Here is a 13,806-nt window from a genome sequence, read left to right as displayed (position 1 = left end):
GTATGTGATTTAAAAAATAAAAAAAAATAGTGCAGAGGTGCTTGTAACATAAAGCAGTAGTCTCTCAGCCTGCCCTCCCTCCTCCACCAACCTGACCACCCAAAGAACCCCTCTACAGGGGCAACCATTTGTAGTCATTTTAGTACTTCAGGAGCTAACTGCATTACCAAGCAACATGCCTACATCTGAGCTTCCCTGGTGGCTCGTTGGTAAAGAATCCGCCTGCAGTGAGGGATCCGCAGCTGGTGTGGGTTGGATCCCTGAGCTGGGGAGATCACCTGGAGGAGGGCATGGCAACCTGCTCCCATATTCTTGCCTGAAGAATCCCATCAACAGAGGAGCCTGCTGGGTTATGGCCCAGAGGGTCGCAAAGAGTTGGATACAGGTGAAGCAACTTAGCCTGCATGTATAAGCTTATATCTATAACTTGATAGTCAAAATCACATGTAATTTATTGACTCCATGGTAAGAAATGTAGAGGGTTTAGCTTCCTTACATGTTCCTTTATCCACTTCCCAATTTTTAATAGTCATATTTTAATTTTTAGTTCTTTTTTGATTATCTTTATAACTTTAAATAATATGCTTAAGTCTGTTATCCATCCTAGGCTATATCTCTTCACTGCTTATTGTTGGTGTGGAAAATTAATATTCTGTGTTGTGTTGTAAGATTAATGTATTAGGGTCATATTTATTTCATGTGTAAAGTATTTTGACAAGGAATGCATTAGTTATCTTAAAGGAATCCCTGATTTTAAGGGATTCTGAATAATCCTTTTATATTTATGTTTTAGAGCAATATCAGGGAAGCTATGACAAGTTGATGACTAGCAGGTAAAGAGGAAAATCTCATGAAAGCTGTAGTTTACAACTTGCAGTGAACAAACACAGTTTCACACACCCCCACACCCACACCCTCTCTCTCTCTACTAAAAAAGTTTTTTTTTCTTTTTTCTTTTGCCTTTAGGTTACAAGTCAACAGGTTTTGGAACTTCAAAAACAAGCTGTTCAATATTCTTGGAAATTTCTTTGCTCCTCTTAGCAAACATTTAGAAACTCCCCTTTATGATGACAAAATACAGAATAAATTCTAGCATTAACTTTAAATTTATTGCAGCTGGTATATAAATATTTCCTGGCCATTTCCTTATTGCCCTAACAAACTTAATGGCTAACTCACATTTCAGGTTTTCTTATTAAACTAACTGAAGCTTGTAACATTCAGCCAGTCCTGAGTGAAGATCCTGGGACTTTTGTTTCCCACACTACTACAACAAAAATATGAGTGCCTTTCCTCTTTCTAGTTTTCTTTTCTCTTTTCATTTCGTATTAGCTGTTAGCTATAGCTTTATGTTACTTTGTCAAGGTAGATAATATTTGTATTCTACTTTGCAGCTAAAGTTAAGTCCTCTGGGCTGTGTCTATGACTATGTAGTCGTGGTTCACTGAAGAGCAAAGTGGTGGGCTACAATTCCACTTCCTTGGCTGCATCTGACGTGGCCCTTGGGTCATTTAGGGGAGAATGTTCCTAATATAATGGCCAAATGGATTAACTTTAAGACTTTTTTTTATTAGTTGTTTAAAGTCATGTCCTATTTTAGTTTCCTTCATATTTACATGTTGGCTTTCTTATTTACTTCTCCTCGAGTTTCAGTAAGCATTTTCTCTTGTTGCCAAAATATGCAGTCAGCAAATCTTTAAAATAATTCATAGAGTCCTTTGTGTTGAATCCAGTTCCTATCCAGAGGCATCCCTACTGGGGTCTCCGTTCTTCTGCTTCCATCCCTGCTGGTCTCTCCACCGCAGAACTATTATTCTGGGGCTTTGTTAGCTCCTGACTTGCCACCACTGCTTGGTGAATCTTCTCTTTTTCTCTTTCATAGGTTATATCCTCATTTTACTGGAGTCCTTGCTTTAGTGTCTTCCTCAGAAATGATGTGTGGGAGGTAAATTTTCTGAGCCCTTCTTTGCTTAACTTTACTTTCACTTAATTGGTAATTGGGCTAAAACTCTAGTTTCAAAATAGCTTTTCCACAGAATTTAAAAATCAGTGCTCTGTTGTTTTCTAGAACTCACTGTTGCTGTTGAGAAGTCCGATGCCAGTCTAATTTTTGTTCCTTTGTAACTGTTCGGTTTTTATCTTTGAAAATATTTAGGATTTCTCCTAAAATTGCACAATGATGCGTTTAGGTGTGGGCCTTTGTGTTGTTTACTTGATGGGATATTTCAATCTGAAGACTTCAACCTGTGTCTTCTTCAGGTTGAAGACATTTATTTCTGTTGTTTACCTGCTTAATTTATTTTCTCTGTTCTCTCTTTCTGGACCTCCTCTTAGTTGGATATTGTAACTCCAAGATTTCTTCTCTGTTTCTCCTATTCTTTGCTCAAAATTTTTGCTCCTTTGTCTTTCTATTCTAAATTGTGGGATATTTACTTAACTTTATCTTCTAGATATTCCACTGCATTTTTAGTTTAAGTGATCATGTTTTTAATTTTAGTGATCATGTTTTTAATTTCCAAAAGTCTTTTTCTTGTTCTTATTTTTTGTTTTTCATAGCATCTTGCTTTATAGGTAGAATATTCTTCTTGGATGTTTATGGAGCTACTAATTAGTATTTTCTTCAAAATTTTCTTCTGTGTCCTGAGTTTTATGTTTCTTCCAGCCCAGGTGGTCCTGTTTTTACCATGCACGTGTCTGTGTGTTTGCTGCTGGGTTTTGTTCTACACGTGACCACCTTTGGTTGCTGGCGTGGATCTCCTGCTGTAGTGTGGGGGGTCTGTCTCCTGACGGGGTTCTTCATGGAAGGGTGCCAGCAGCACATTTGTGGGTGTGTCTGGCTCTTGAGGAGAGCTTCACCTGCGGTGTGAACATCCATACTAGTAGTCCTGGTTTTCCTTGGGCAGTTTATTTAGGTCCTCTAGATAAGCATTCTAAGGTTTTCTTTTCCTTTCGTTTTAGTACTCTGTATCATTTTATCCATTTTCTATGTTCCAGACATTGTGGAAACTTTTCATCTACTTATGGCTCCCCCTCCTAATCCTCTTTTTTTTTCAGGCATGCATCCATTTTCCCCTTTTACTCTCCTTTTAATAGGGTCTTGGGAGGGAGAGGACTGACAATAAAGAAAATGTGCCCGACATGCCATTTTAAACAAACAAAAAACATTTAAGAATTACTTCTCCCTTATTTCACAATGATCACTTTAGAAAATTGAGGAAGTAGAGATAAACAACAAAATAAAAAATGATCTGTTTTTCCATCACCCGGAAATAACATTAACATTTTGAACATGTTCTAGTTCCTTTTTCATTTTTCTACACATCTATTTATCTGTTTTTTTTTTTTTTCCACAATAAGATCATACTGTATGTTCTGCTTTCAGATATGCCTCTGAAAGTGAAAGTTAAGTCGCTCAGTTGTGTCAGACTCTTTGCGACCCCATGGTGTAGCCCACCAGGCTCCTCTGTCCATGGGATTCTCCAGGCAAGAATACTGGAGTGGGTTGCCATTTCCTTCTCCAGGTGATCTTCCCGACCCAGGGATTAAACCCGGGTCTCCCACATTCCAGGCAGTTGCTTTAACCTCTGAGCCACCAGGGAAGCCCAGATATGCCTCTGAAATGGAAACAATTGCTCTTTTCATGTCACAACATATCCTTGATGTTATCGGAGGGCTGGTATATATTGAAAGATGTATCATCACTTATTTAGCCAGTCCTCTACGTGTCTCAGATAGTAAAGAATTTGCCTGCAATGCGAGAGACCCAGGGTTTGAACTCTGGATAGGGAAGATCCCCTGGGGAAGGAAATGGCAACCCACTCCAGTGTTCTTGCCTGGAGAATTCCATGGACAGAGGAGCCTTGTGGGCCACAGTCCATGGGGTTGTAAAGAGTCGGACACGACTAAACGACTAACACACACACACTACCTTTAGACATTAGATTGCTTATGATTTTCACCACTCTATATATACAAGCTTTAATAAACATTTTTGGATAAATCTTTACTTATGTCCTTGACTGTTTACTTAGGATACAACTGTAGTAGTGGAATTGCTCAGTCAAAATGTATACAGTTCCCTGCCTTAGTTCAGCATTCACGGTAGTCTTTGAAATAGTTCCCCTTTAACTTTCTGGGCCCAAACTTTCACTTTACTCCACTGCACTTGAGTTCCCTCAAGCATTATAGCAGAGGCATTAAGAGAGCAATTTTCCAAATCACACAGACCAGGGTTGAATCTTAGCTTTGCTACTTACTACATGTGTGACCTTAAGCTATTTTAATTTACCTCTTTTAGCACTAGTTTCCTTGTCTATAAAATGGGGGAAATAATTCTACTTTTCTGATGTGGTTGTTGTGAGGATTAAATGAGATTAAAAAAAAAAAAGCATGAAAAGCACTTAACATAGGCCCTGTCAGGTTCAAAGGGTTCATAAATCCATATTGATGGAGTTGGACCCATTCCTCTCCCCAAACCCATGCAAAATGTCCTTCAAGACCACATTCACAATGCACCCATCCCCGTGGGCTTGCAGGGCACGTGTGGGCTGGATCCACACGATGTTCAGCACACGCTGTCTTGTTGGTTTCCTGCCTGTGTGTGTTTGGACCACAGCGATGACCTTCCACCATGACTACATGCTTTCATGAGTGCTCATGAGGAATAGAGTCCACGGTGAAGAGGAGCTTGCCACTTAGTGTTGGTAGCATCAAGATGGTTCGTTGCAATCTGTTTAGAGCCCTTTGGCAGCTCAGGAGCTTTGAACATGGCTGCTGACTCTGAATATTGGATGAAACGTGTCCCTGGGGTCCCTGAACCCCAGTGTAGTCTGGGGGTAGCAGAGGAAAAGAACTGTGCTGAGCAGACAGGGGTGGGTTCTTTGCTAAGGCTGAGTCTCTCCTGGGTGTTGTCCGGCTGGAAGGCAGAGCTCAGAGCTCAGCATGTGGCCTTGGGACCTTTGTGTGGCCTGCCAGCCGCCTCCCTGGCCCTCATTACTTTGCACTGGGCCATAAGATGCTTTTGTCGCTAGTCGAGCTCTCCTCCTGAGCATCAGCCAACCCACAAAAGTCCCTTTCACGCCTTGAGGATGCCTCCCTAGTTGCCAGGGGAGACTGAGAAGTGCACTTTGCAGAGCCACAGATGGGAGGGCATGCCCGAGGATCCCTTCCAGGAGAGGCCCCGAGGAGGGGAAGGTGATGTGTGGAGGATGCTGCTCACCCTTCTCTCCTGTCTGGGTGTCTTTCAGGAGTCATGGCCGGCTTCAACATGGGGGGCGACCTCAGGGAGCCTGCTGCCAGCATCCCCCTGGGCTCCCTAGTAGCCATTGGCATCTCGTAAGTTCCCCTTGTGGCAATCAGCTGGAGAGAGGGAGAGAAAACCCAAGGCAAAAGAGGGGATTGCTCCTTTTGTTCTAAGAGTGCCCTGTATGTGACCAATCTATTCTATATTCCAATCCTCCTTTTAACACTCAGCCAGCTGGAAAATTCACGTCTGGTGGGTTTAGATGCTCGCCCTTTCATCCCCCCTGCCTGGGAATCCAGCAAGGAAGGGGGTCATTAAAGAAGGTGGACTCCTTTCTTTCCTTTTCCCTCAGCCTCCTGCCCCTCCCCTTCCCCACCCCCATTTTGAACTTGGGCATTTTGTAACCATTGAGTTTCCAGGACCATTGCAGGGAATATAAAAAGGAAGAGTTCTGCAGACAAAATAAGATTTGCATACTACACCCCTTCGCTGATTGTCTGCGGGACTTCAGACAATTAACCTTCTGAGCCTCCATTTTCATCTCTGTAAAATGGAGTTAATGAGAACACATGTGTCCTGTAGACTGTGGAGGAGATGCTGTGTGTAATGGTGCACAGTAGGAACTCAGAGGCTGATTCTCCTCTTCTCCCAGCTTGCTTCCCCAAGGCTGCCAGACTTCCCTGTGTTAGTTCACACTGTGCCACCCATGTGAGCAGGCTGGGTGCCTTGGGTCTGGTTCTGACCTAGAATCTTCTGTTTTCTCTCTGCACTACGGGAAGAAGCTCCTTTGCCTTCACTGGGTAGGTGTGAAAGGTAATGAAATCCCAGACATGACAAGGATTAAAGTACCTGCATTATTTTAACCATGATGTTTAAAAAATATGAATACACCTCTTCATCATTGCTGAGTTTGCTTTAGCTTGTTGTAATGGCACTGTGGCTCCTAGCCAGGCATACAGCACCTGTCTATTTTGTGCTAAATAAGGTGATCTCTCTGGGAAGAAAATGAGGCTGACAAAGATAAGGGTGGGTGTCCAGAAGGAAAGGAAAGAGCCCACCTCATTTTTGGTCACAGCTGGGAGGTCCCAGGAGGAGCCTTTGGCCCATCGTCCTACTGTCCAGATGGGAATGAGGCCACTGGGTTCATGTGAGTTCATCGAGGTCACAGGGCTTCTGAGGGCAGAGCCAGGTCACTGCTGGCCTTTCACATTCGGCTTGGCTCTCTGTCACCTGGGGGCCAAGGAACAGCGGGACTCCGAGGCCTGACAGCTCATTGGCTTGTTCTGCTGCAGGAGGATGGGGTACAGACCTGCCCGTCGACCGTGGCCTGCATCCCAGCATCCTGGCCAGCTGGGCTGCTCCCCACCCCAGAAAACCTCTGTGTGTTTTCCTCCATAAGAGGCAAATGATGCATTTCTATACGTTTATATGAAACGATATGTTTATATATATTTATATGAAATATGCTAGAGGAGAAAAGAGTACCGGCAGTGCCCCCAGATAATCTGGGGAGCCTTCGTGATGGCCATTCTCTGTCCTTGGGGACAGTTCCCTGGGGGAGCCCTCAGGCTGAGGAGGGTGGAGTGGGATGGGGTTGAGTGATGTCAGGTGGCAGCCCTGTTCTGCTCTTGGGTTTCTTGCAGGTGGTTTCTGTACATCGTCTTTGTCTTCCTGCTCGGCGCCATCTGCACCCGAGAGGCCCTTCGCTATGACTTCCTGATAGCAGAAAAGGTGGGTGAGTCCTGCAGCCTGGTGGGCTCAGGCTGCAGGTCGTTGATCAGCTCTGAGCAGCAATGGCTGCCTCCCCTTTCCGTCCTGGCTGGGGAATCTGTGTAGTTGTGGGCCCAGGACTGCAGTACAGCAGCCCAAACCATGGGAAAGATACAGGTCCTTCATATGTATCCCTAGACCTGGGTAACCATATCAGAGAAGACACATGCATGCAGGTGCTAAATAATGGGGACACAGGCAACCCTGCATGTCAAAAATCAGAGCAGAAACAAAGAATCTGGTCACCTGAGATCCCCAGCTCCAACAATCCTTCATTATTGCCAATAGCCTCCCTTCCACTATGAGCAGAAAGCTACTCACAAGAAACTGGTAAGAAGGAGGAGGCTGATGAACAGAAAAGAGGGCAGGAAGCCCAGCGCCAAGGTGAGGGGTGGTGGGAGGCAGGGTCGGAGGCCCCTTGTCCTCTTGGGCTCCCCGGGGGACGGCCCGATGGATTTGGATACTGCAGCTTTGTTTTCCTGAGCACTACACTGGCCTGAAGATGATTAGCCAAGTCCTCATGTTCCACAGCCTCTGAACAGGCTGGAGGTCATGTGACAGTCAAGGACACTCACTTGGCATCTCTAGAACCCAGGAGATTAAGACTTCCAGACATTTTGCTGGAAATCCCCCAAAACTCCTGTCTTCCCTCTGTCTTCCCTTAAGTTCCCTGGGGAAAGTGGACCCTGAGATTCCCGTCATGTATCAGAAAGATGCGCCAGGCCAGGGAGGTGTCCTTACTCAGTTAACTCCTGAGTATCACTGCTCTTATTGAGGAAAAACACACCTTTTTCTCTGGTGTGAGGCTTTGCAAAGCTGCCTTGCAGGTACATAGAGGGCTGCTGCTTGGGGCAGGCTGGGGCTGGAAGCGCTGAACTTACATTTTAGAGCAGTGTTTGGGCTTGCTTTTCACATTAGTGCAGGTTTCTTTTTCAGGTGTGTAGACGCCAGTGTCAAGGTGATGTTTATTTTCAGGGGTGGGAAGGTGTTTTGGCCTTACCTCGCATGAAGGTTTGCAAGTGGGAGCAGTTCAGGGAGTGAGAGCGCTGACATCCACCTCCCAGGTCTCAGACCCCCCAGGTGAGCAGGGTTTACTCTCAGGGAAGAAGTCAGTGTCCCTCATTTATATGTCTGTGCTTTCTGGTGCCGTCTCACGTCTCATCTCCCAGGGGCCTCTTCTCTAACTGTGGAATGAAAAGCTGGGCTCCATTAGAGCGACTAAAGGCCTCCAGGAGTAGCTGGGCCTGGACTGAGGGAGCACCCAGCTGCTGTCCACACCATGCCAGCAAGCTCTGCTCCTTCTTGAGCCGGTTCTTTCTTGTGGATTCCCCCACAGAGGCCCTTTCAACCATCAGAGACTCTGATCTGGATGAAAAGAGTCAAATGATCCCCTGGGCGGGGCCCCTCTCTCCACTCCTTCCCTTGTTTAGCAGGGAAGGTAAGAATAGGTGTGCGTGAGGGGGCAGCCCGTGTCCCAGGAAGGCCACAAGTAAGAGTGTAAGAACAGCTTTCACCAGCAGCCCGGGGGAGACTTTGTGGGTGGAGATTCCACCTCTAATAATAGACTTCTGCATGGAGGTTGGGGGTGGGCGGACTTGTTTGAAAGGCCACCTGTCCCCAGCAGTGAAACAGACAGGCCGGCCAGCGCTTCGCTGGTGGCTGGGGCACCTGCTAAACCCTGCCTGGCGACAGCACGTGGGCAGGTCACTATGCACACAGCAGGTGAGAGGTGGAAAATGGGTTTTTGGAGAGGACACAAGACTGTTTTCCGGAACAGGCAGTTGTAAAGCCTGTGCTAGAAAGAAAAGATAGTATCCTTGGTTGTTAGTAGCAATCAGAGGTCAAAGCCACAAGTGTGGGAACAGGGACGAAACGGCTCAGGGCAGCTCCGCAATAGCGGCTCCCTGGTGTGCTGCCTACCCCACCCCACCCTCAGGTCCCACAATAAGAGGACCAAGTGAGATTCTTCTGAAAGCCACGAACCCTGGCTTTTCTTTCTTGCCCTCCTTGGCTGGGCTGCAGCAGTGGGGACTGTACTTAGGGAGTAAGCTGGGCCACAGGCAGCTGCGCTCTCGGCACCTGGAGGACGGAAGGGTGCGGCACCCTGCCCCCTGATGTGGTGTATAATAACTGTTCATCCCCCCTCTCCGCCCCCTGTCTTAGCTGTGGCCTGGTCCTGAGCCGGCCCATCTCTGAGCTCTCCTGGGCTCCAAGAAAGCAAGACCTCTTCCTCCTGGTCTGTGTGCCCTGAGGGTCTCGCCTGGGCCCAGACCTGTGGCCTCCACCCCTTGACTCTCCTCCTAATGAAGCAAGCGCCTCTGAGCATTTCCTTCTCTTTCTCTCAGGCCTTTTCTGCCAGAACAATTATCCTCAGCGGCTGCCGGCTGCCCTGGATTCCTTTCCATTGACCTGCAGCTGGTCAGTTCATCTGTTTCTTTCTGGGTTTCCTGCCGTTCCTCTGATCTATTTCTAATTATTTGGCTTCCCAGACCATGGTTTCTCTCAGAAATTTCTTTTCACTTTATATCCCTACCCCAGAGGAACTTTTCCCTGGCTGTCGGGTGTTAAGCTTTCTAAAAAATCTTGACTATGTCACAATGACTGAGGTCATCTGTGTGAGGCACAATCCCTGGTGCGCGGTTGATGCTTACTACATTTTGATTCCCCTACACACTCCTATGGACTTCCCAGGTGGCGCTAGTGGTAAAGAATCGACTTCCTAATGCAGGAGCAAGAGATGTGGGCTTGATCCCTGGGTTGGAAAGATCCCCTGGAGTAGGGAATGGCAGGCCACTCCAGTATTCTTGCCTGGAAAATTCCATGGACAGAGGAGCTTAGTGGGCTACAGTCCATGGGGTTGCAAAGAGGTGGTCAGAACTGAGCGACTGGACACAGACACACTCCTATGGGGATACCTTTACAGACAGTGCGCATTTTCAGGTGGGGACATTTTTTTCCCCTATTAATCCACATGTTAAACGGAATAGGAAAAAACCCCCAAAGTGTCAATCTCAATATTATTATAGAAAAAGGAATTGTATAAAGAGCAGGTATTAGTAGGGCTAAAATGAAATAGACTGATTGTTTCACAATAAACTTATATGAAGCCCAAGAAGAAGTGTTTATAACACATCAAAAAGACCAAATATTTTAGGAGCCCTGGAGCTTGCTAACTAGCAGAATAAGAACAGATTAGTAGGAGGAGTATCTTCAAAGCATGCCTGTAAAAAATGAGCCATGGCGCAGGGAAAACTCTCATCACTCTTGGATTTGACAGTCACGATTTCCCATGTTCATGAGCTGCACATGGAGTGAGGCAGGGCTCGTAGCTGGGGGCGAGCCTGGCCCAGCTCAGCCACCCAGCCGCGCCTGCCTGTCCTCTGCTCTCTGTCCCGGACACAGCGCTGCCTCTCAGGAAATGAAGTCAACCATGTTTCCTTGTGGTGGTGGTTTAGTCACTAAGTTGTGTCCGACTCTTGCGATTCCATGGACAGAGGAGCCTGGCAGGCTACAGTCCATGAGATTCTCCAGGCAAGAATACTGGAGTCGGTTGCCATTTCCTTCTCCAGGGGATCTTCCCATCCCAGGGATTGAACCCGGGTCTCCTGCATTGTAGGCGGATTCTTTACCAACTGAGCTACAAGGAAAGCCCACATGTTTCCTTGTGGAAAGTGGCTATCAAGTGAGAGAAAAACTTTGGTTGAAAGTGGAGATGTTGATCACCTTGTGGAATGAGGACAGTATTAGAAAACTCATGTCTGCAGAAAGAGGGAACTGCTTGGGATTATAAAGGGGTAAATGTGTCAGGATGTACTCCTCAGTAATGTCAAAGGGCCACAGGAATTGGATGAGGCAGAATGAGTACGTTGGAAATGACCCTATTAAACCCAGTTCTTCAAGAAAAGGGACTGCCCATTGGGTTGGTAGGATCTTTCAGTGGCTGGAGTTCCCGTGGGAGCTGGGATCAAGTACCAGGAACAGAGAGATGAGTTAATGCTTTTCATCAGTAGTTACTGAAAAAGAAATTAGGGTAGTTCACATCCCAGGTAATATATTAGAAAGACAGCATTTTGTGATGACTCACACAGGTAGATGATAGAAGGGCACCTTTGGGGTTTTCCTAAAGAACTGTTGACACATATCTGCACAAATACTCACTTCCACCTTCACTGGCACAGGTAGTTAAGTTTACAGTCCCAGATAAATAGAGGAAATGATTAAATTCTACAAGGCTTGGGGCAGAGCCACGGAGCTTACTGCTGTACCTGGAGAGCTCTGCTCTCTGCCAGGTATCTAAGCTGTCCTCAGTGCTCCCTACAAGGGCAGATGGGTGACAAGGAAGGGGCAGGACTCAGATGGGGGAGAGAGAGAATGGAGTTATTACATTCAACCACAAGGACCAACGTTCCGTTTCTTTTTCAGAAAACTGGTTGAATAACAGTTTTACATAAAAGAGTGGCAAGTGGACAGTCCATTTAAATGCAGTTGACAAACTGGACAAAGCTTCCTACACCTAGATGGTCATCCCTCTGGCCTTTGGCCCCAGGGCTCTGCAGCGGTCCTGGGGAGTGTTTGTGGGAAGGCTGGCCGGGATGGAGGTCACCGTATCCGGCCACATGTTGCCAGAGACTCATTAAATTCCTGAGGTTAGTTCCAACACTGAAGCACACCAGCCTGGGCCATCTCCTTCCCACTCACGTTCACTGTAAATGGATAGGCTATATATACATGGAAAAGAACTTTTTACACTCAAATGTATGTAACCTTTTGGATAAGAGGCAGTAAACTTTCTGCAAGGAGATACCATGCCTGCCTGTGATGGAGAATTCTCTGAGGGGAGTATGCATTGAAGATAGGGAACCATGCCCAGTGGCTTTCACCCTGACTGCACCTTAGAATCACCTGGAGGGCTTTTGGAAAAATCAACCATGTCTGAGTCCCACTCTGTAACAATTATAGCAGAATCTTGGGGTGACTTGTGTGTATAATCAGAGTGGAGGACTACTGGGTCAGATTTTCAAAAAGCTTTTGATAAAATTTTATTACAGAGTCCTTTTTTAAAAAAAAAAAGTCAACAGAAGGTGGAAACAAAGGCTATAGATGAATGATTGCTGCTCAGAATGAGTCAGGGGTTTGATACTGGGATGAGTGTATCTAACAATTTTGTGAGACATCCAGGACACCAATTATAGTGGAGTTGTGAAGCCTTATTACTCCAGCCAACAGTACTTGCTGAACGCTGTGTGCCAGAGGGCCAAGGTGCGGGAGACTTAGAAGCTTATGGCATGCTGGCAAGAGGGGCCATGAGTGTAATTAACCACAGGGTAGATGACCTGCCATTAGAGTACACAAATAAAGCGAGGGAATATTATATGACATTAATTTCTTCTAGTAATAAAGTGGTAAATAGAGTAGGGTGGGATAGGCATAAATTCATGACACTGAAGAAAAGAAGGGAGATTCATTGGGGATAAAGATGAAGTAATGCATTTAAGGAGAACTAATCCACACTGAATTAAGGAAAAAGTAGGCTATTTAGTGGACCTTAGGCTTATCCACAAAACTTCTGACCTCCCTGACTGTTTGAGGGTTATTCACCTATGTGAAGTCTTGAAGGGAGTGATCCCCATTTATTATTATAGGACCCCAAATGACCAGACTCATGCTTGCATGTCCCTTTGTGCCCCTGGTAGGGCATGTGACTGAGGCTGGGCCCACCAGATGCTTCAAATGTCATGAATGATGCAAAGGTAAGGCGATGGTGAGAATTCATCTTTGGGGCAGCAGGTGCTGGTAGCATCTTGGTCAGACTGCTCCTGTTCAGGAATCTGAATGTGCTGCTAGCTTTGGGTCTTGCCTTTTTCCAAGCCTCATCTTTCAGCCTTCTGATGATTCTGTGACCCTCTAGTATCCTATAAACACATGCTTAAAAAATATTTCCTGTCAAGAATCCTGGCTGATACAGATTTCTGGTGCTAGTTTATGGCCAGTGTTCAGTATAGCTTGATGCATTGTTAAAGCAAGGAAGTAAAAACTGGGGTGAGGAACGTCTTCATGGAGAAGGGTATAAGGGACAAAATGGAAAATGAAATCTAATGCAGCTGTAACAGCTGGACAAATGAGTGCTAAAAATACACGGTTCAGGCCATTTGCCTGAAGTAAAATATCAATAGAAAGGAAATGGCACCTCAAATACTTAAGAAAAGGGAGAGACTTTCCTGTGGGTGTAGATGAAGTTCAGCTCAGGAGGGGGCTATGGACTCATGGACTCATGACAGACAGTGTGGAACACAGCTGCACACCAGCAGCACTGATCTTTGCAAGGGGACACCAAGCAGAGCAACTCTGCCCTCTCTCCTATCTGCTGGTACCTTGTGGGCTATGTGGATCTCACTCTCTCATTTTACACTTACATTTCTGTATTGGCACCAAGTGGACCAGGATGAACTAAACAGGAGCCCCATGGAAGTGAAGCCAGTGGAGGAAATAGTGTGTCTGGTGCTCCCCAACCTCACATTGAGGTGCAGCAGAGCCCTGAGGAGCACCCACTCATGTCAGGGGCTGGAGGGTGGGCTCATGGAGGAAGAGAGGTTTATGCTGAGTCTTGAAGCACAATTGGGAGTTTAAGAGACAGACAGTGAGTGGCTTAGGGATGTGGACAGAGGGTTCCAGCAAGCAGAGAAATCATGCTGATGGATTCTGAGTGTGCAGAGTGTGGGACTGGAAGTGTCACAGACCAGAAAGGGCCAGGCATGTCAGGGCATTGGGGAGCCATGGATATGTTTATGGCAGGG

The 13,806-nt window shown here is 46.2% G+C and overlaps 1 protein-coding gene across 8 annotated transcripts in view; it reads left to right on the top strand.

Annotated features, from left to right (window-relative positions):
• SLC12A8 (solute carrier family 12 member 8) overlaps window positions 1-13,806 on the top strand; it is a 143,354-nt gene that overhangs the window by 95,714 nt on the left and 33,834 nt on the right. For all 8 annotated transcript variants that reach the window (XM_044942695.2, XM_044942692.2, XM_044942715.2 and 5 more), the window contains 2 exons: window positions 5,247-5,334; window positions 6,886-6,973. In XM_044942695.2, the coding sequence (XP_044798630.2) occupies window positions 5,247-5,334; window positions 6,886-6,973 (176 nt within the window). The remainder of the gene's footprint in view (window positions 1-5,246; window positions 5,335-6,885; window positions 6,974-13,806) is intronic.

This window comes from Bubalus bubalis, chromosome 1 (genome assembly GCF_019923935.1).
Source record: "Bubalus bubalis isolate 160015118507 breed Murrah chromosome 1, NDDB_SH_1, whole genome shotgun sequence".
NCBI classification, from domain to species: domain Eukaryota; kingdom Metazoa; phylum Chordata; class Mammalia; order Artiodactyla; family Bovidae; genus Bubalus; species Bubalus bubalis.
This window is presented reverse-complemented; position numbering and strand designations above follow the sequence as displayed.